Below are 22,337 nucleotides of genomic sequence, written 5' to 3'. Positions count from 1 at the left end.
GGGGCCGGTATCTGGGGCCCCCTTATTAAAGGGGGCTCCTGGATTCTGATAAGCCCCCCCCACCCACAGACCCCGGCAACCAACGGCCAGGGTTGTCGGGAAGAGGTCCTTGTCCTCATCAACATGGGGGCAAGGTGCTTTGGGGTGGGGGGGCCGCAGGGCCCCCCTTCCCCAAAGCACCCCCCCATGTTGAGGGCACGTGGCCTGGTACGGCTCGGGGGGGGCGCTCGCTCGTCCCCACCCCCTTTCCTCACCGGCCGGGCTGCGTGCTCGGATAAGGGTCTGATATGGACTTTGTGGGGGATCCCCATGCCGTTTTTTTGGCGTAGGGCTTCCCCTTTAAGTCCATACCAGGTGACAGGGCCAGCGAGGTGTCAATCTCGCCGAGGGAGGCGGCGACATTGACTTCCTGCGCTAGTCCCATCTACCTGGAGCCACGTTCAAAATTAACAGACTTTTCTCCGTGTGTGGGCAAGTCCGTTCATTCAGAAAGTCCGGCGGACCTCCGCTACAAAGTCCGGCGGTTTGTCCGCCGGATAGTCTGATCGTATGTACGCGGCATTAGTGGGCGAAGGAACGGGCCCTGCTGTGAAATATTAGATCAAAAATTGCAATTACACACCCTTGTTAAACAGCGACAGAAAAATTGGGCCTTAGGCAGTGGTGGTGGTGCCACTGCACTGCAACCCCTCACAGATATGATCGAAAATTGTAATTACACGCCCCTGTTAAACAGGGGCAGAAATATTGGGCCTTAGGCAGTGGTGGTGGTGCCCTGAACCAAAAATATTCTTATAAGCTATCATCATGAAGATTGAGGAGGAATATAATAGTCACTCAGAATAATAGGATAGTCACTCAGCATAGGCAGTCTTCAAGGGATCCCACATCCATAGCTGGTGATCCAAGACTGATTCATTTTTTTGAATGTGAGCCGATCAACAGAGTCTGTGGACAGGCGCCCTCTGATCAGTTACAAAGCCTCCACGCAGCACTGAATGTGCATTCAGAAAGAATGCTGGATGCAGGACAGGCTAGTAGCTCAATTGCATATTGAGCAAGCTCTGGCCAGTGGTCCATCCTCAAGACCCAGTAACCCAGTGGATGTTCTGTTAGAAAGGTCTCCAAGTCTGATCTTGCCCCCAGATATTCCTGCACCATGTAATTCAGACGCTGGCGATGGTTGCTGGAACCAATCAGACCTTGGCGCTGAGGACTTAAGAATTGTCTGAAGGTATCGGTTAGCCGGCCACCTTCTCCACTGCCCTTTCTGTGACTGAACGAAGCAGAAAGAACGCTGGATGCAGGACAGGCCAGTAGCTCAATTGCATACTGTGCAAGCTCTGGCCAGTGATCCATCCTCTAGACCCAGTAAGCCAGAGGATTTTCGGTGGGAAAGGTGTCCAAGTCTGACCTTGCCCCTAGGTATTCCTGCACCATGTAAATTAGACGCTGGCGATGGTTGCTGGAACCGATCATACCTTGTGGCTGCAGACTAAAAAATTGTCTGAACGCATCGGTCAGACGGCCACCTTCTCCACCACTCCTTCTGTGACTGACCGAAGCCTCAGTAACACGTTGCCCAGCACCAGGAAATTGTAACCTCCCAGGATGTGGAAATGCATGGCACAAACCTTTCTGCAAGGCCTCCCAAAGATGTTTCATCCTCTGCTCCCTCTGCGAAGGCTGGATAAGTTCTGCAACCTTACCCTTGTAATGTGGATCAAGAAGGGTTGCCGGCCAGTAATGATCTCTCTCCTTGATACCACGAATCCTAGGGTCCTTTCGCAGGCTTTGCAGGATCAGGGAGGCCATGCAGCATAAGTTTTTAGAGTTCTCTGGGTCACTAAGGATCACATGATCTGCAACCACTAGGGATGAGCTCGGTGTTCGACTCGAACATATAATTGGCCGCAGAATGCCTGTGTCCAATTATAGCTCAGGGGGTTTAGTACACGCCCCACACTATATAAGGCCACCAGCGTGGCGGCCTTGTGTGTTATGGCGTGCAGGGAAAGAGCAAGATAGGCAGGGACAGTGTTCTTTTCTCAGGCATCTGCAAGAGTTAAAGTGGGTGTTGTGTGCCTCCAGCACAGTATACACCTGTATCTACCCTGTTTTGCTGGTGTTCTCTAATACAGGCATCTGCAGGAGTTAAAGGGGGTGTTGTGTGCCTCCAGCACAGTATACACCTGAAGATACCCCTTATTGCTGGTGTTGTCTGTTGCATATCTTGCATATTAGCCTTTAAAATTAGCACTGTTGATTTCAAACGTTTGAGTCCCATAGACTTTAATAGGGTTCTAAAGTTCGTACAAATTTTTGGTCCGTATGAAGGATCTGGTGCGAACTGAACCGGGGGGTGTTCGGCTCATCCCTAGCAACCACCTACTCCCAGCCACAACTCCATGGGTTTCTGGGGACTGAAAACGATCCCTTGAAGACTGCTGCAGAGTGTTATCCTCCACCTCCATGCTGACACAATCCTCCTCTTCCTCCTCCTCTTCTTCTTTCTGTGTGATCGACAGGCCTGCAGGAATACTATCTGGATAAAGGGGACCTTGAGAGGTAAGGAAGTCCTCCTCTTCCTCCCGCTGTTCTGCCTCAAGTGCCCTGTCCATTATTCCATGAAGCGGGTGCTCCAACAGGAGGACAAGAGGGATAGTATCACTGATGCATGCACTGTCACTGCTCACCAAACCTCGTGGCCTCCTCAAATGGTGACAGGACAGTGCATGCATTCTTGATCAGTAGCCACTGGTGTGGCGAAAAAAAAGCCAAGCTCCCCCGACCCTGTCCTGGTGCCATACTCACACAGGTACTCATTGCTGGCCCTCTGCTGCATGTGCAGCCGCTGCAGCATTGCCAACGTTGAGTTCCACCTGGTGGGCATGTCACAAATGAGGCGGTTCTTGGGCAGGTTTGAAGGACAGCCAGCTGAGCACTGGCATTATATGACCAGCGGAAATGACCACAGACTTTCCTGGCCTGCCTCAGGAGATCCTGTAAGCCCAGGTACCTGCTCAAGAACAGCTGCACCACCTAATTCAGGATGTGAGCCAAACAGGGAACATGGGTCAAGTGTCCCTGTCAGAGGGCAGAGAGGAGGTTGGTGCCATTGTCACATAAAACCATTCCTGGCTGAAGCTGGCATGGTATCAACCACCTCTGAGCCTACCCCTGCAGAGCTGACAGTATCTCTGACCCAGTGTGGCTCCTGTCACCTAAGCAGACCAACTCAAACACCGCATGGCATCTTTTTTGCCTGAGTGCTTGCGTGGCCCCTTGAACGCCTATGGAGCACCACTGGTTCAGAGGACAAATCTGCAGAGTAAGAGGCCATAGAGGAAGAAGAAGAGGGGGTGGAGGAGAGAGCTGTGGCAGAATCACCACTAGCATTTTGGAGACGTGGTGGCGGAACAAGCTCCAACAATACTGAACTCTGTCCTGCATCCTTCCCAGCTGCCAGCAGAGTTACCCAGTGCGCCATGAAAGAAAGGTCCCTGTCCATGCCTGCTGAACCATGAGTCAGCAGTAATATGCACCTTACTGCTGACTGCCCTGTCCAACGAGGCCAAGACATTGCCTTGCACATATTGGTAGAGAGCCAGAATGGCCTTCCGTGAAAAGAAATGGTGTTTGGGAACCTGCCACTGAGGTACAGCACATTCCACAAATTCATGAAAGGGGGCAGAGTCTACCAGCTGAAAAAGGCAGCAGTTGCAGTGCTAGCAATTTGTCCAAGCTAGCATTCAGACGCTGAGCATGTGGATGGCTGGGTCCGAATTTCTTTCAACGGTTTAGTAACTGGGGTAGGGAAATTTGCCTGCTAAAATCGGATGTTGGTGTACCGCTAGAAGATTGCCCGCAATCACTTGGGACACCTATTTCTACACCTTCATTCCTCTCAGTGTGGGTTTCTGAGAGGACTGGAGGTATAGTGGGGTTGGAGATGCCAGCTCATGAGGAGCAAGGAGAGGTCCACCTTGTTCTTTGATGTGGGTCTCTTAAGTGCTGTTGCCAATGGACTGCATGGGAGGTTGTCATATGTCTGGTCAAGCATGTGGTGCCCAAGCGGCTTCTGTTTTGGCCACACTTGATACACTTCAGACATATGTTGCAAACAGCAATGGTGCGATCTGCTGCCCACGTGTCAAAAAAGGCCCACACCAAAGAACTTTTCAAAATATGCAGGGAGTCAGCAGTGCCCTGCACCTGCTTAGCTCTGCGGTGTGATGCAATAGGGTGGCTGTCCTTAAGCTGCCCCCTGGAGGGCATCCTGCCTGGTTGAAGATGTGCCCCATGCTCCTCCTCTCTTCTATCAGGCACCCAAGTAGAGTCAGTGACCTCAAAATCCCCTCTCTCCTCGCACATTGGAGCAAATTTGGCAGTATGCTGCAGCTGGTGGGAACATGACTGCCAGTCTCTTGTCCTTCTTGGGCACATCCTCTCTCTAGGCTCACTTTACTCCCTTCCTCCTGGGTACCATCATCGGAGCCTTGAAATCACTGCGCATCCTCCTGCAGCATGTACCCGACACTGTGGTCGAATAGTTCGGGGGACTCCTCCGTGCATGATGGTGGGGCTAGGGAAGGAGTGACTGTAGACATGGAGCCGATGGAATAGGCTGCTTTGGCAGCTGCATTGGCAGGCAAACCACTCTGAGCTTGGGTGACAGAGGATGAGGATGGCTTTGTTATCCATTCCACCAACTCTTCTGCATGTTGTGGCTCAATAACATGGCCAGCTGCAGAAAAAAAGGACAAGCGTGTCCCACAGCCACGTGATGAGGATGCACCATGTCCATGACCAGCACTGTTGATTGTAGACACAGAGCCTGCTTGCCCACTTTTAGTGGCCTGTGAGCGTCTGTCTCTCCTTGGTAGCCTTCTGGACATGCTGTAAATTTTGTTTAGAAAAACCACACTACACTGTATTGTGTACTGTGTACATCACCAGAAAAGTAGTAGCAACTGCACTATGGGTGTACGGTACTGTGTACACCACCAGAAGTCTAATAGTAACTATGGGTGCACTGTATTGTGTACACCACCAGAGAAGTAGTAGGAATTGCACTAAGGGTGAACGGTACTGTGTACACCACCAGAAGTCTAATAGCAACTATGGGTGCACTGTATTGTGTACGCCACCTGAAGTATATTATAAAAAGTACACCAGGAATGGTATATATATATATATATATATATATATATATATATATACACACACACACACACATTATATATATAAATTATATATATATATATATATATATATATATATATATATATATATATATATATATATATATATATATATATATATATATAAAACACATGCACAAACACACATGAGGCAGTTCATTATGGGGTGTTATGCGGCGCTCGATTTTACGCGAACGCGCCATAATGTTAGTTTTTCGGAGAACAAGCAAACACCCGATGTTCAAGTCAAACTCACGTTCGACCCAAACATAAAGCTCATCCCTACTCTGAAATACCTGGCTGATCCTGCCTGGCTATACCCTCTCCCCTGCATGCTGACTCCAATATATCAAGGCTGCTGCATCATATGCTGCCCTGCTCTCCTGTGTCTCCTCTATCCTCATCCCTCTAATGTCTTAGATACACTTTAAAAATCAGAGTTATACCTTAATATTTATGATTTCTGGACTGTACTGCACGGCGTCCCCCCACTCTTGCATTAAAGCCGGTGTGGGAAGATTCCTGTAGGCGAGGGTGGCCACGTGCTCGCTGGATCCTCCTCGTAGAAGAACGACAAAATCTTCAACAATTTTCCTATTTTCGGTCGGGTCTGCAATGTAATCAGTATAGTAATCAACGATTAGAGACACCATGTATCAATAACAAGGCCACTTCCAAGGAAAAGGAATACAGTCCCAGTTGTTTTTTAGGGGTTGGCCCCTTAGTTCCAGTGAAGGGAACTCTTAAGGAGTCAGCATACCAAGACATTTTGGACAACTTCATGCTCCCAACTTTGTAGGAACAGTTTGGGGATGGACCCTTCCTGTTCCTACATGACTGCGCAACAGTGCACAAATCAAGGTCCATAAAGACATGGATGAGCGAGTTTGGGGTGGAGGAACTTGACAGTCCTGACCTCAACCCAATAGAACACCTTTGGGAGGAATTAGCATGGAGAATGCGAGCCAGGCCTTCTTGTCCAATGTCAGTGCCTGTCAAACATTCCCATAGACACACTCCTAAACCTTGTGGACGGCCTTCCCAGAAGAGCTGAAGCTGTTATAGCTGCAAAGGGTGGGGCCAACTCAATATTGAACCCTACGAACTAAGACTGGGATGCCATTAAATTTCATGTGCACTAAAGGCAGGCATCCCAATACGATGATGGATGAATGATTAGGGTGATGATGAACGATGATGAATGATGAATGATTAAATTTACTGCAGATATTTGCAAATCATTTCCTATCTTTTTAATCGTTTGAATTATTATAAAGGATTTATATAGCACCAACAGTTTGCGCAGCGTTTCACAAAATCAAGGCAGACGTTACATTACAATTTGGTACAAAAGGAATCACAGAGCTTACAATCTAAGCCCTTGTACACACGGTCGGACATTCTGCCAACCAAATCCGTTGGGATTTTGTCCAATGGATTTTGTCCGACGGACTGTGTCCGAAACTGTTGTATACACACGGTCGGACCAAGTTGTCGGAAAATCAGATCGTTCAGAACGTGATGACGTTATTTCGTTACGATAGGACTACCTTCACGCTAGTAGCCAATAGCTTTGGTGTAGGAATTTGATCTGAGCATGCGTGGCACTTTGTCCGATCAAAATTCTCTACACATGATCGGAGTATGTCCGATCGGACCAGTTTGTCGGAAAATATTTCCAACAAGTTGGAAAATTGGGTCCGACGGATATTCCGACGGAAACAGTCCAATGCATACCAAACACAGTCGGATTATCCGATCAACACGGTCCGATAGGACACATTCCGACAGATTCTCCGACCGTGTGTACAAGGGCTAAGAGGGAGGGTGAATAAATCAAAAGTAGTGTAGGTGGTGGCAATGGACACGTGCAATTCAAATTTGATCTCCCACCAGCCCTGTGACATCATTAGTTCAGACTTCTAAACCAGTAAAAAATTGCTTCTCACCTCCAATCTCCTTCAAAAGTGCACCGCACTGGTTGTCTGTCATACCAGCGCTTACGTACACAATACCAGCTATGTTACCGCCAAGACTAAATCCCATATTCATACAGGACTTAACATCACTTAAGGAATAACCTGCAGAAAAAATAACAAAAAAACAAACATAATGATTACTTGTCATCTTGTTAAAATAATTTGCTTAAGATCATCATATTTTTTATATACTCTGGGGATTATTTACTAAAAAGGCAAATCCACTTTGCACTACAAGTACAAAGTACACGTTTAAAATTCACTTGAAATTGCACTGAAAGTGCACTTGGAAGTGCAGTCGCTGTAGATCCGAGGGGGACATGCAAGGAAAATAAAAAACATAATTTTAGCTTGCACGTGATTGGATGATAAAATCAGCAGAGCTTCCCTTCATATCAGATCTACCACGACTACACTTCCAAGTGCACTTTGCACTTGTAGTTTGCACTTATAGTGCAAAGTGGATTTTCCTTTCGTAAAGAACCCCCTTAGTCTAGCTCTTCTAGAGCTACTTCTTTCCAAAGAGTCTCTTTTAAGATCAAGGGGGTGAATAATGATCAGCAAGGCAGTTTTTTCAATATGAAACCAAAATCAAGAAAATGGGGACATGACCTCAAACTAACTGGAGGGAAGTTCAAAACGAATCTAAAGCCGCGTACACACGGGCGGACTGTATGGCCTACTTAGTCATACAATCCGACGGACAGTCCGTCCTACTTTCGAATGAACTTGACCACACACGGATGCACAAACAGTCCGTCGAAAGCTTGCGCGATGACGTGTACAGCACGTACGACGGGACTAGAAATAGGAAGTCCAATACACAGCAATGCAACCTTCCGCCGTGTAAATCCTTTCTGGCCATGCGCCATTCTTAGTCCGTCGAACTAGCCTACTGACGAGCGGATTGTCCGCTGAAACCAAAGTATGACGGACAGAATTTCGAAAAATCCGAAATACTTAGTACGCCAGACTGCACGCTGAAAAAGTCCGCTCAAGCCCACACACGAGCGGACTGTCCGCTGAAATGTGTTTCGACGGACTAAGTAGGCCATACAGTCCGCCCGTGTGTACGCGGCATTAGCCCTTGTACACACGGTCGGAGATTTCGACAACCAAATCCGTCGGATTTTGTCCGTCGGATCTTGTCCGAAACTGTTGCATACACACGGTCAGACTAAGTTGTCTAAAAATCCGATCTTTCAGAACGTGATGACGTAATTTCGTTACGACGGGACTACGTTCAGGCTAGTAGCCAATAGCTTTGATGTAGGAATTTGATCTGAGCATGCGTGGCACTTGGTCCGATCAAAATTCTCTACACATGATCGGAGTATGTCCGATTGAACCAGTTGGTCAGGAAATATTTCCAACAAGTTGGAAAATTGGGTCCGACGGATATTCCGACGGAATCAGTCCGATGCATACCACACACAGTCGGATTATCCGACAACACGGTCCGATAGGACACATTCCGACGGATTCTCCGACCGTGTGTACAAGGGCTTAGAAAGTATTATATGGAAAGGGTAGTTGATGACAGGAATAAACTACCAGCAGAGGTAGTGAGACTCAGACAGTCAACAGTAATGGCTTCAAACATGCCTGGGATATAAATACATCTATAGTCAGACAATAAAGTTAACAAAAAAAACAAAAACAAAGAAAAAAAACAATAAAAATCAAACAAATTGACCAACCTGGTGAAAAATTATGACTAGAACCCAAAGTTCCCCAATCCAGAAACAGAAAACAACTGTAACCAGCATGTGTTCACTAGACACACGATTCACGGGGTAGAATAGCACCGCCTGGGTGGTATTTCATAGAGATTAAATATATTCCCCTACCCCAACTGTTTTTTTTACACTTCAGCTGTCAGCAACGGTAAAAAGCATTGAAACGTTATTTACAAATTAGATCATTTTTGCATTTTTTTTTTCAATGGGAAACACGTAAATATATGTTAAAGGTGTTAAATTATTAATGAACAAAGCAAACAAAAAGTTTAAATGATTAATAAAAAAAACAAAAACAAAAAAAATCGAAAAATAAAAAAAAATGACACTTGTCTACAATGTAAAGTAGTGAGTATACAGCTTGTATAACAGTGTAAATTTGCTGTCCCCTCAAAATAACTCAACACACAGCCATTAATGTCTAAACCGCTAGCAACAAAAGTGAGTACACCCCTAAGTGAAAAATTGGGCAATATTTTGTGTGACCACCATTATTTTTCAGCACTGCCTTAACCCTCTTGGGCATGGAGTTCACCAGAGTTTCACAGGTTACCACTGCAGTCCTCTTCCACCCCTCAATGATGACATCACAGAGCTGGTGGATGTTAGAGACCCTGCGCTCCTCCAATTATACAATATATAATGTTTGGGAGTTCTAAGTACAATTTTCTAGCAAAAAAAATACTGATTTAAACTTGTAAACGAAAAGTGGCAGGAATTTTTTTTGCTTTGTTGGAAATCCTGTCGAATTTAGCAAATTAGTCTGAAAAAGGTTTCAACCTTGTTGTTAACCACTTCAGCCCCGGAAGAATTTATTGCGATTCGGCACTGTGTCGCTTTAGCTGACAATTGCGACGATGTACCCAAACAAAACATACTTTTTTCCTGCAAATAGAGCTTCCTTTTGATGGTATTTGATCCCCTCTGCGGTTATTTTTTGCGCTATAAACAAAAAAGGAGCGACAATTTTGAAAAAAAAAAAGCAATATATTTTACCTTTTGCTATAATAAATATCCCCAAAAAATATATATAAAAAACAATTTTTTTCCTCAGTTTAAGCTGATTTGTATTCTTATACATTTTTTTTTTTACCAAAAATAATGCAATAAGCATATATTGATTGGTTTGCGCAAAAGTTATAGCGTCAAAATAGGGGATAGTTTTATGGCATTTTTATTAAAAAGGGAAGGGGTTAAACACTAGGGGGCGAGGCAGGGGTTAAGTGTGTCCTAGGGAGTGATTCTAACTGTTGGGAGGATGGGCTACCAGTGACATGACAGCGATCACCGCTTCCGATAACAGGGAGCTGTAGATCTCTCTCATGTCACTAGGCAGAACAGGGAAATGCCTGGTTTTTCATAGGCATCTCCCCATTCTACCTCTCCCCACCTCAATCGCGGGCTGCCGGCGAACATCGAGTTCGCAGGACCCGCGGGCACATTTCCGAGGTGCACGGCGGGCACGCACGCATGCTTGGCAGCAAATTCAAAGGGATGTACAGGCACGCCTATTTGCCTGCCCATGCCATTCTGCTGACGTATATTAAAAAAAATATATTAGGGATTTTCTTTTTTTAGAAAACACCAGAGTACGTTTTTGTTTTAAAAAAAAAAAAATATATTATCTTTGCCAATTTTTCCTGGGACCAGTTAGTTATAGTTTAGTTATAGTATAGAAAATATTACCTTCTCTTTTAACGTAATCTTTGTTGAGGATCAGGGTATATTCATAGACTCCGCCCAACGTGGCCTCAGTGACGTAATGTGTTCCATAGTCCCTGAAAAGGTCCCGGTATTCGCCGTAGACGTATTCCATAGGCAGCTGCTTCACCCTCTTGAAGAACTCCGAATGCAGCATCACTCCGCGGGACTTCAGCTTGTATTTCGCCACTTCCAAATCTGACCGAGCGCTGATGAATAAGCTTTGCTGAAATAGACAGAAGTCTTAACTGTACATTAGAAACACATTCGTTTTTTTTTAAAGTGGTTGTAAAAATCAGACATGAAATATGAATAAAGCATATCTCTCTACAGAGCATTCGAAAACTATTCACAGCGCTTCACTTTTTCCACATTTTGTTAGGTTACAGCCTTATTCCAAAATGGATTAAATTCATTATTTTCCTCAAAATTCTACAAACCATACCCCATCATGACAACGTGAAATAAGTTTGCTTTGAAATCTTTGCAAATTTATTAAAAATAAAAAAACTTAAAAAATCCCATGTACATACCGTATATACTCGAGTATATACGGTAAGTATTACAGGGTTTGCCATAACACTCAAAATTGAACTCAGGTGCTTCCTGTTTCCACTGACATACTTGCCAACATTGTCAAAAAATTCATAGGGACACTTTTTTTTTGTCTGTAGGCAAAGTCTTATAATTATGGGGTGGGGCAATAATTTGTAGGCGGGCCATAGTGGGGGAAGAAAAATGCGGCGGCAAACAATGAGCGTGGTTTAAACGAAATATTGGGCGTGGCTCGATGGGGTGTAGTTTAAGTCTGAGATGAACGACAGATGGAAGGAGAAAGAAAGAATGAAGAAAGGAGGGAAGGAGAGAGAAGGAAGGAAAGAGGGGTGGAGGGACAGCAGGCCCAGATCGTACACCACAATAGAAATATGTGTATTTCATAAAGTTTAACAATCAACAGAGTAAGATACTCCAAACACCTAGTGTTAGTGCTTCAATCATCCAGCACCATGGTTGGTATGGTGTGAGGATGATTGAAGCATATTATTTATATTATTACATTGGAATATAAAATTAAATAGTTCAACTCACCATAATGCAGAATCAGTGGGAGCCCTGAGCATGTCACTTGTCATGTCGCCTGCCACCAGATGTCATCAGTTGCCCCCAGCAGAGTCCCTCCTTACATCAGGTGTCCCCAGTAGAGTCCCTCCTTACATCAGGTGTCCCCAGTAGAGTCCCTCCTTACATCAGGTGTCCCCAGTAGACTCCCTCCTTACATCAGGTGTCCCCAGCAGAGTCCCTCCTTACATCTGGTGTCCCCACTAGAGTCCCTCCTTACATCCGGTGCCTCCCCCATACACAGGGTGCCGTGAAGAGGCCTTGCAGCTTACACATGTATTTTCAAATTTGCGCCAACTAAACCCCTGCTTTTAATGCATACTGTTGGACAGGTTAATTGGGTTGGTGAGTTGAGCTGGTAATTTTCTCTGGTTTTGGCTTTCATATGCGTTGCCCTTCCATGTGATCCTTGCTGTGAAGGCCCGTCATAGGTGGGGGCCGGGGCCATCTCTTTGTTACTGGTGTAAATTTGGTCAGAGGACACACTGGACACCTTTGCTGCCATTGTGCTATGTGCTGGGTGTCCAATGTGCCCCCTGTGCCTTTAACCACTTGCCGACCAGCGCACGACGATGTACGTCGACAGAATGGCATGGGCAGGCAAATGGGCGTACATGTACGTCCCTTTAAATTTGCCGCCCTGCCATCGGGAGCCCGCCGCCGGCGGCACGCTCCCGCGCTGGTTGGGACCCCCGTGAGTCCGGTCGCGGGACCCGCGGACTCGATCGCCGCGGGCATCCCCGCGATCGTCTCATGGAGCGGCCAAATGAAGAAATGCCGTTGTAAACAGCATTTCTTCATTCTGCCTAGCAACTAGTGACGCTGATCTCTGCTCCATGTGATTGGAGCAGAGATCAGTGTTCACTAAATGAAAGCCCAACCCCCCCACAGTTAGTAACACACCCGTAGGAACACTTAACCCTTACACTGCCACCCACTGGTTAACCCCTTCACTGCCAGTGTCATTTACACAGGAATCACTGCATTTATATAGCACTGATTACTGTATAAATGACAATGGTCCCAAAAATGTGTCAAAAATGTCCGATGGGTCCCCCACAATGTCGCAGTCACAATAAAAATCGCTGATCGCCGCCATTACTAGTAAAAAAAAAATAATAAAAAATTATTAATAAAAATGCTATAAAACTATCCCTATTTTGTAAACGCTATAACTTTTGCGCAAACCAATCAATAATCGCTTATTGCGATTTTTTTTTACCAAAAATGTGTAGAAGAATACGTATCGGCCTAAACTGAGGGAAGAAAATGTTTTTTTATATATTTTTGGGGGATATTTATTATAACAAAAAGTAAAAAATAATGCGTTTTTTTCAAAATTGTCGCTTTATTTTTGTTTATAGCGCAAAAAATAAAAACCGCAGAGGTGATCAAATACCACCAAAAAAAAGCTCTATTTGTGGGAAAAAAAAGGACGTCAATTTTGTTTGGGAGCCACGTCGCACGACCGCGCAATTGTCAGTTAAAGCGACGCAGTGCCGAATCGCAAAAAGTGGTCTGGTCTTTGACCAGCAAATTGGTCCGGTCTGCAAGTGGTTAAGGAGGATTGGACTACCTCATAAAATTTACAAGGGTTAGGACTGCAGGTAATGCAGGGTGCCATGAAGAGGCCTTGCAGCTTATGCATGCATTTGCAAATGTGTGTTAACTAAACCCCTGTTTTTAATGCAGACTGTTGGACATGTAAATTCAGTTGGTAAGCAGACCGGTTGGTGAGTTGAGCTGGGAATTTGCTCTGGTTTGTGGGTGCATTTTATTTTATTTTTACAATTTTTTTTTCTATTTATAGTTTTAGGGGGACTTTGGTGAGATATCAGGGGTCTAAACAGACCCCTGATGTCTCACTTTTGAGCCAGAGATATGATGTGAAGAGGGCAGAGCTGCAGGGGGCTGTGATATGAAGGGGGGAATGAGGACACTACTGTGGTGGTGGGGGTTGATGTAAAGGGGGCAGAAGACATCAATGTGGTTGGTGGGGTGATGTAATGGGGTGCAGAGAACCCTACTGTGGTGGGGGGAGTGATTTAAAGGGGGGAAAGGGTACCACTGTGGGGGGGGGAGCATGTGACCAGCATAGCACCAATCAGAGCTGGCCGGACACAAACAGATTCAAACTGTAGTAATAGAAGCCACAACCCCCCACACCCAAAGATTTTTCCCTACAGATGCCAAAGAACTGGAATAAATCATGTGAACACACAACAGCACTGCAGAAATAAAATACTTTAACTGCTTGCCGATCAGCCGCCATTATACGGCGGCAGGTTGGCACGGCTGCGCGAATCACAGTAGTCTGCCAGCGTCCCGCGATCGCACCTCAGAGAGCCAGAACGGAGATCTGTCATTGTAAACAGACAGATACCTGTTCTGACAGGGGAGTAGAGAGAGATCTGCTGTTCCTAGTGATCAGGAACAAACGATCTCTCTCCTCCTCCAGTCAGTCCCCCTCCCCCCCACAGTTAGAAACACCTCCCTAGGGAACACTTAACCCCTTGATCGCCCCCTAGTGTTAGCCCCTTCCCTGCCAGTGACATTTATAAAGTAATCAGGGGCTATTTTTAGCTCTGATCGCTGTTTACAGAGAAAAAAAAAAAAGTGTCAAAAGTGTCCGATCTGTCTGCCACAATGTCGCGATCCTGCTAAAAATAGCAGATCACCGCCATTATTAGTAAAAAAAATATTAATAATAAAAATGCCATAAATCTAACCCCAATTTTGTAGACGCTATAACGTTTGCGCAAACCAATCAATATACGCTTGTTGCGATTTTTTTAACCAAAAATATGTAGAAGAATACATATTGACCTAAACTGATGAAGACTTTTATTTTATTTTTTTCATTTATTATAGCAAAAAGTAAAAAAATAAAAACATTTTAATCAAAATTATCGCAATTTTTTTGTTTATAGCACAAAAAATAAACACCGCAGAGGTGATCAAATACCACCAAAAGAAAGCTCTGATTTGTGGAAATAAAAGCACATACGTTTTGTTTGTGTACAGCGTCGCACGACCGCACAATTACCAGTTAAAGCGCTGCAGTGCCGTATCACAAAAAATGTCCTGGTCGTTAAGGGGGCAACTTCTTCCGGGGCTGAAGTGGTTAAAAAAAATAAAAAAATACTGTGCCATGATATATTAAAATGACGTGAATAAATTATGACAATTCTCTGTTTAGTATCACTTTAAATACACTGACACACATTTTGGTTTTCCTTACGCTTGAAAAATGTATGACCCTGATAGTAAACATTTCATTACTATACTATTGTTTAACTTTATGTTTCGCAATTGTTAATAGGTTATGAGGGCATGTTATAACTTATATTTTTAGTGGTTCTAGCCTAGCCATGTAAATGTTATTATTACTGTCAGAGTACCATATTTTAACATTAACATTTTCTCAATAAAAGTTAATTAATAATAATAAAAAAAATTTAAGCCAAACTCCTGCTCCCACTTTATAAAACTAGTTACAGTAAACAGTTTCTTTTTTGTTAACTTCTAGGATAAAAAGGTTTTGCATGAAAATGTAAGTGTTAAATGGTTTGTCTCACCCATGTAAACTGATACACCTAGAAAAAGAGCTTGTTCTTTTGAAAAACAACAGACTGACTGGCTGGATCGCCAGATGAACATAGAAGAAAGAAAGTAGACATGTGCAATTTGTTTAGTTCCAAATTAGTTTTTTAATGAATTTTGACAAATTCGTTAATTTCCGAATTTCCAAATTTTTCAATTTCTGAAATTTCCGAATTTGCTTAGTTACTTAGTTAGTAAGGTTGAATAGAGACACCAGTCCATCCAGTTGAACCTGAGTGAGTTTCTACAATTGTCCCTATCCCTGTACATTAAACACTCATATCAGTCCCTACCCTCAAGGAGCCCACAATCCAAGGTCCCCATTCATATACTAAGGCCAATTAACCTACCTGCATGTCTTTGGAGTGTGGGAGGAAACCGGAGTACCTGGAGGAAACCCACACAGGCAGAACATGTAAACTCCAGGCAGGTAGTGTCGTGGTTGGGATTTGAACCAGCAACCCTTCTTACTGCTAGGTGAGAGTGCTAACCACTACACCACTGTGCCACCCTATTACAAATTTTCGGATTTCCGAATTTCTGAATTTTTGAATTTCCAATTTTTGGGTTTCCGAATTTCGGATTTCCGAATTTTCGAATTTCCAAATTTTCGGCTTTCCGAATTTTCGAATTTCTGAATTTCGGATTTTTGAATTTCCGAATTTCCAAAAATTCGGAATTCAGAAAATCCGAAATTCGGAAGTCAGAAAAAAAGAAAAAAAAATCTGTTTAATTCTAAATAATAACTAGCTATTACATTATAGGTATTGGAATTCCCTTTCAAATTTGTCTGTTAGTGAACGTAACGAATACGAATTTATCCAAAGTTACTAATTAAATTATCTGAAATAACGAATGCTGCATCTAACCAAATGGAACGTAACAATCTAATAATATTAAAAAAACTTTTTATCATTATTAATTATTTATTATTAATTATTTATTATTAATTTGTTCAGTTTTTTTCCATTTTTTTAGATTTGTTATTTCAGATAATTTGTAACTTCGGATAAATTCGTACTCGTTAATTTAATAGTAAGTTATTAATTAAACTGATTTTCTTTCTTTTTTTTCAGATTTTAACATTTTTCGACTTTCAAATCTTTGAAATTCCGAATTACGAAAATCTGAAAAATTTGGAAATTCGGAGTCCCGAAAATCCGAAAATTCAGAATTCCGAAAATCCGAATTGCGGAAAATTGAAAATACAGAAATCCGAAAATTTGGAAATTCGAAAATTCGAAATTCGGAAATCTGATAAATCGAAACGTGAAAATTCCAGAAATTTCCGAATTTTCGAATTTCAGAAAAAAATCAATACAACTAATGAAACGAAAACAAAAATGAACGAATTCTTTGTCAGTGCACATGTCTAAAAGAAAGCCTAAAAAAAAAAAGGAAACGAATGCAGCCATGACATCTAAGCCCCTGTACACACGGTCAGAGATTTCGACAACCAAATCCGTCGGATTTTGTCCGTCGGATCTTGTCCGAAACTGTTGCATACACACGGTCGGACTAAGTTGTCGAAAAATCCGATCATTCAGAACGTGATGACGTAATTTTGTTACGATGGGACTATGTTCAGGCTAGTAGCCAATAGCTTTGATGTAGGAATTTGATCTGAGCATGCGTGGCACTTGGTCCGATCAAAATTCTCTACACATGATCGGAGTATGTCGGATCGAACCAGTTGGTCGGGAAATATTTCCAACAAGTTGAAAAATTGGGTCCGACGGATATTCCGATGGAATCAGTCCGATGCATATCACACACAGTCGGATTATCCGACAACACGGTCCGATAGGACACATTCCGACGGATTCTCCGACCGTGTGTACAAGGGCTAAGAATTGGTGAGCTGCAATATAATAAATGTTTTAAGCAATCGCGAGTGGCTGGAGACTATTCAGCATGGTAGAACTGACTCAACTAATCACTAATTAGGAATATAGGATCTCTGCTATCATTGAGAAGCCAAACCCTTGGTATTAAGCCCACGTTCACATTGGGCCGATTTGGCATGTCAAATTGCATGCCAAATCGGTGGCTATTTCTGGCAATTGCACCGTCTGAATTGGTGCGACACCGACTTTGTGACGCCGCCGCACCAATTCCCCAAAGTAGTTCCTGTACTACTTTGGCAAATTTGGGAGGGGGGCGATTTGAATAGACATCTGTGCAGGAACCCTATCTCCCCCAAAGTCGGGACTACATTGCCGGTTTAAAATAGTGCGAGTTCAGTTGATTTTTAACCCGCATCAGTGTGATCCTGGGCTGAAACCCATATGACCCATGAAGCCATAGATGTGTCAGAACAATAAAGGAAGAATTCCTATTGGTCGGTATCGGTTTTTACGCTCCTTTGAAAAGTACAATGTGGACAGACTAAACAATTTTTTTCCCCAACCCCCCCCCCCCCCCCGACTCCTGTACTTACAGTGTGCGAAAAACTCTTTGTCTTCTGCACATACTTTTTAAACTTCATATTGCCATAGTTGAATCCGAACTCGAACACTGCGGGGATGAAGATGCCGATGCCAAAGCTTCTTTGTTTTCCATGAGCGCTCAGGTAATTGCTTTCATAGTCAGAGAAGGATTCATGGTCAGAGAGCGTGAATTTGTATTCTCCTTTAGCCTGTAAAAGATAAATCCGGGTGGTCGTGAGTTCAAGGTGAACTGAAAACCCAACTCTAGCCAAATATATATATAGTACAGTTACGTCCATATACAGTACAGTATATCTTTTTTTTTTTTTTTCAATTTCCGAAAATTCGGAATTCAGAAAATCCGAAATTCGGAAGTCAGAAAAAAAAAGAAAGAAAATCTGTTTAATTCTAAATAATAACTAGCTATTAAATTATAGGTATTGGAATTCCCTTTCAAATTTGTCTGTTAGTGAACGTAACGAATATGAATTTATCCAAAGTTACGAATTAAATTATCTGAAATAACGAATGCGGCATCTAACCAAATGGAACGTACCAATCTAATAATATTAAAACAACTTTTTATTATTATTAATTATTTATTATTAATTATTTATTATTATTTATTGTTAATTTGTTCAGTTTTTTTTCCTTTTTTTAGATTTGTTATTTCAGATAATTTGTAACTTCGGATAAATTCGTACTCGTTAATTTAATAGTTAGTTATTAATTAAACTGATTTTCTTTCTTTTTTTTCAGATTTTAAATTTTTTGGACTTTCAAATCTTTGAAATTCCGAATTCCGAAAATCCGAAATATTTGGAAATTCTGAGTTCCGAATATCCGAAAATTCAGAATTCCGAAAATCCGAATTTCGGAAAATTGAAAATACAGAAATCCGAAAATTTGGAAATCCGAAAAATTCGAAATTCGGAAATCTGAAAAATCGAAATGTGAAAATTGCTTTCATAGTCACAGAAGGATTCATGGTCAGAGAGCGTGAATTTGTATTCTCCTTTAGCCTGTAAAAGATAAATCCGGGGGTGGTCGTGAGTTCAAGGTGAACTGAAAACCCAACTCTAGCCAAATATATATAGTACAGTTACGTCCATATACAGTACAGTATATCTTTTTTTTTTTTTTTTTTTTTTTAAGTCTGTATTTGGTACCAGATCACATCTTGAAAAATTTTCCAGGGTTCTCCCCTCTCTGCCTCCGGGCAGGGGGAAACAATGTTTCATACGTGGCAGACTTACACTAAGGTCAAATGCCTCTGGATGAGAGTTCATGCCCTTATTTATTCTGTGACAATGGTGAAGATTGTTAAAAATTCCAGGCTGTGACTTCTTATAGATACTCAACTACTATGCCGCGTACACGCGGTCGGAGAATCCGTCGGAATGCGTCTTATCGGACCGTGTCGTCAGATAATCCGACTGTGTGTGGTATGCATCAGACTGATTCCTTCCGAATCTCCGTCGGACCCAATTTTCCAACATGTTGGAAATATTTCCCGACCAACTGGGCCGGTCGGACGTAATCCGATCATGTGTAGAGAATTTTGATCGGACCAAGTGCCACGCATGCTCAGATCAAATTCCTACATCAAAGCTATTGGCTACTAGCCTGAATCTAGTCCCGTCGTAACGAAATTACGTCATCGTGTTCTGAAAGATCGGATTTTTTCGACAACTTAGTCCAACCGTGTGTATGCAACAGTTTCGGACACAATCCGTCAGACTAAACCTGACGGACAAAATCTGATGGATTTGGTTGCCGAAATCTCCGACCGTGTGTACAGGGGCTTAGACTACCCGTACCAGTTACCCAGTACTGTTTAGAGCAGTGTTTCTCAACTTTTCAACACAGAGGAACCCTTGAAATAGTTCTTTGGGCCCCTGCTAAAAATTAAAAATCTACAACTCATGATACATTAGTGTGATGGTCAGTGGGAAGAATGGTCCTTACATTTGTGGTCATTGGGAAGAATTACCTCCTTACAGATAGCTAAAAAGATCAATGGTGTGAGTGGGAACTTATCTGAGAGGCAGAAATTGCCCGATGCTGAAGGAACCCCTAGCGACCTCTGGAGGAACCCAGGCATGTACTGGCCATTGGGACTACAGGGAGTTTCCCGGGGGGCCGATGGCTCAGTGGGCCGGTTTCAGTGACAAAGTAATGGCTGCGCGGCTCGCCCTCAACTTCACGCAGTGATGTGAGAAAGATGAGAAAAATACAGTGGAGAATAAGTGAAATAATAAAAGAGGTTAGTGAGGACACCTTATGTTATGCTACTTATGTTTTTTTGCACAATTACATATAGTTTTATATACTGTTTTTGTGCTTGTTTGCAAAATTAAAGTGGGCTGGTCTGGATGAAGTCCAGGGCCAAATTTTTGTCCCAGTGCAGCCCTGGAGGAACCCTAAGGTTCCACGGAACCCTGGTTGAGAATCACTGGTTTAGAGGTACGGTATATTTACCAGTTGAAGTCTACAGAATGCTGCCCCATGACACAGTATGTTCCCAATGGGGGTGTCCGGGGCGGAGGGTGATCGCATCAACTCACCACCGATTTGCTCTAAACTCCCTTGACTTGGAATGAAATTTGAGAAAAATCCTGGACAGCCACGCTCCAAAAAAATAGCCTTTATTTGTTAAAAGGAATCAAAAAATACATGCCACAGCAGAACGGACAGAAGAGCTGACGCATTTCACACTATCAAACAGTGCTTAATCATGAGCTATGAGTCTAACTCCTTAGCCAGATCTTTCCCACCTGAGGTCTTATGCGTTTTGGTTGTCTTAGGTACATGCTATTAGATATGTTTACATATTCTTATACATTGTCCATATGGACTAAGTTTATGGTCTCCGGGGATCCTCCTGTCCCCCTGGGCCAAGGATGACCCCGACGAGATTTTCCACCCATGTCTCCCAGCTCTCTCTAAGCCCTTGTACACACGGTCGGACATTCCGATGGACAATGTTCCGATAGGACCGTGTTGGCTATTGGCTACTAGCCTGAACGTAGTCCCGTCCTAACGAAATAACGACATCACGTTAAGTACAATCAGATTTTCTGACAACTTTGTCCGACTGTGTGTATGCAACAGTTTCGGACAAAATCCGTCGGACAAAATCCCAAGTGCTTTAAGAGCCCTCTCACAATGCCAGCGCCCGAAAAACACTCGTAAAGCGCTGCTTAAACTAGCTGCGCTTTACCAGCATTTTTCGAGCATTATTGGGGTGCTTTTAACCCCTGCTAGTGGCCAAATAAAGGGTTAAAAGCGCCCACAAAGCGCAGCTGCCAAAAGCGCTTTTCAGGCGTTTTGCAGGCGCTTCCCATTGATTTCAGTGGGAAGGGGCGCTTTAGGAGCGTTGTATTCACCGCTCCAAAAGCGCTGCAAAGAAGCAGCTTGCAGGACCTTTTTTGACGCCCTGCCAGCGCAGCGCCTCGGTGTGAAAGCACTCGGGCTTTTACATTGGGATTGCAGTTTCAGCTTCTTTCAGCCGCTTTACAGGCGCTTTTTATTTTAAAGCTAATCCGCCTTAAAAACGCCCCAGTGTGAAAGGGATCTCAGTGTGAAAGCACTCGGGCTTTCACATTGGGATTGCAGATGAGGCTTCTTTCATGCGCTTTGCAGGCGTTTTTTTTAACGCTAAAGCGCCTGAAAAACGCCTGAAAAAACGCCTGAAAAATGCCCCAGTGTGAAAGGGGTCTAAAGAGTATTTTATGAAGCTTAAATGCTTTCTTCAATATGTTGTCATATTTAAAGCCACCTTGATCTGCTGAATAATATATTATGCCTCATTGTTAAATCCCTCTGTCCCCCTGTGGAGCCATGTGTTACCTTTTTTGTGAAACTTAATAAAAATGTATTAAAAAAAAAAAAAAAAAAGCATTTTTAAGAATTCTGCATGAAGAGTGAAACTCTAAGCCCTTGTACACACGGTCAGAGATTCCGACAACCAAATCCGTCGGAGTTATTCCGACGGATTAATTCTGGAAGAGGTCCGGAAGTGATGTTGCATACACACGGTCGGACTAAGTTGTCGGAAAATCCGATTGTACATAACGTGATGACGTTATTTCGTTAGGACGGGACTACGTTCAGGCTAGTAGCCAATAGCTTTGGTCTAGGAATTTGATCTGAGCATGCGTGGCACCTTGTCCGTCGGAGTAGGCTACACACGATCGGAGTATGTCCGATCGGAGCATTTTGTCGGAAAATTTTACCGGCAAGTTGGAAAAATTGGTCCGTCGGATATTCCAACGGAAACAGTCCGATGCAGACCACACACAGTCGGAATATCCGACAAAACGGTCCGATAGGAAACATTCCGACTGAATCTCTGACCGTGTGTACAAGGGCTAATGGGAACAGTGTGTGGAAGGGGGGAGCTAGGAGCTATGGCAATATGTAATTCCCCCTGCCAGTGGCTCCCTCAACCGAATTATCACTTTTGGGAGGAATTGTCCCATTTATGACATTTGGGTATTGGGGGTCACCTATTCCTACCAAAATATTAGAACTTATTTAAAATGATACAGTGTAGCTGGA

At 43.4% G+C, this 22,337-nt stretch overlaps 1 protein-coding gene across 1 annotated transcript in view; it reads right to left on the bottom strand.

Annotated features, from left to right (window-relative positions):
* Window positions 1-22,337, bottom strand: part of LOC143926668 (complement component C8 beta chain-like) — a 96,015-nt gene that overhangs the window by 37,239 nt on the left and 36,439 nt on the right. The window contains exons 6-9 of the mRNA XM_077450636.1: window positions 17,786-17,983; window positions 10,609-10,849; window positions 7,154-7,285; window positions 5,651-5,814 (exon numbers count right to left, since the gene is read on the bottom strand). Coding sequence (XP_077306762.1) covers window positions 5,651-5,814; window positions 7,154-7,285; window positions 10,609-10,849; window positions 17,786-17,983 — 735 coding nt within the window. The remainder of the gene's footprint in view (window positions 1-5,650; window positions 5,815-7,153; window positions 7,286-10,608; window positions 10,850-17,785; window positions 17,984-22,337) is intronic.

Source organism: Lithobates pipiens, unplaced genomic scaffold (assembly GCF_037356315.1).
Source record: "Lithobates pipiens isolate NorthernLeopardFrog02 unplaced genomic scaffold, aLitPip1_a1.2 Scaffold_23, whole genome shotgun sequence".
In the NCBI taxonomy this organism is placed as follows: domain Eukaryota; kingdom Metazoa; phylum Chordata; class Amphibia; order Anura; family Ranidae; genus Lithobates; species Lithobates pipiens.
This window is presented reverse-complemented; position numbering and strand designations above follow the sequence as displayed.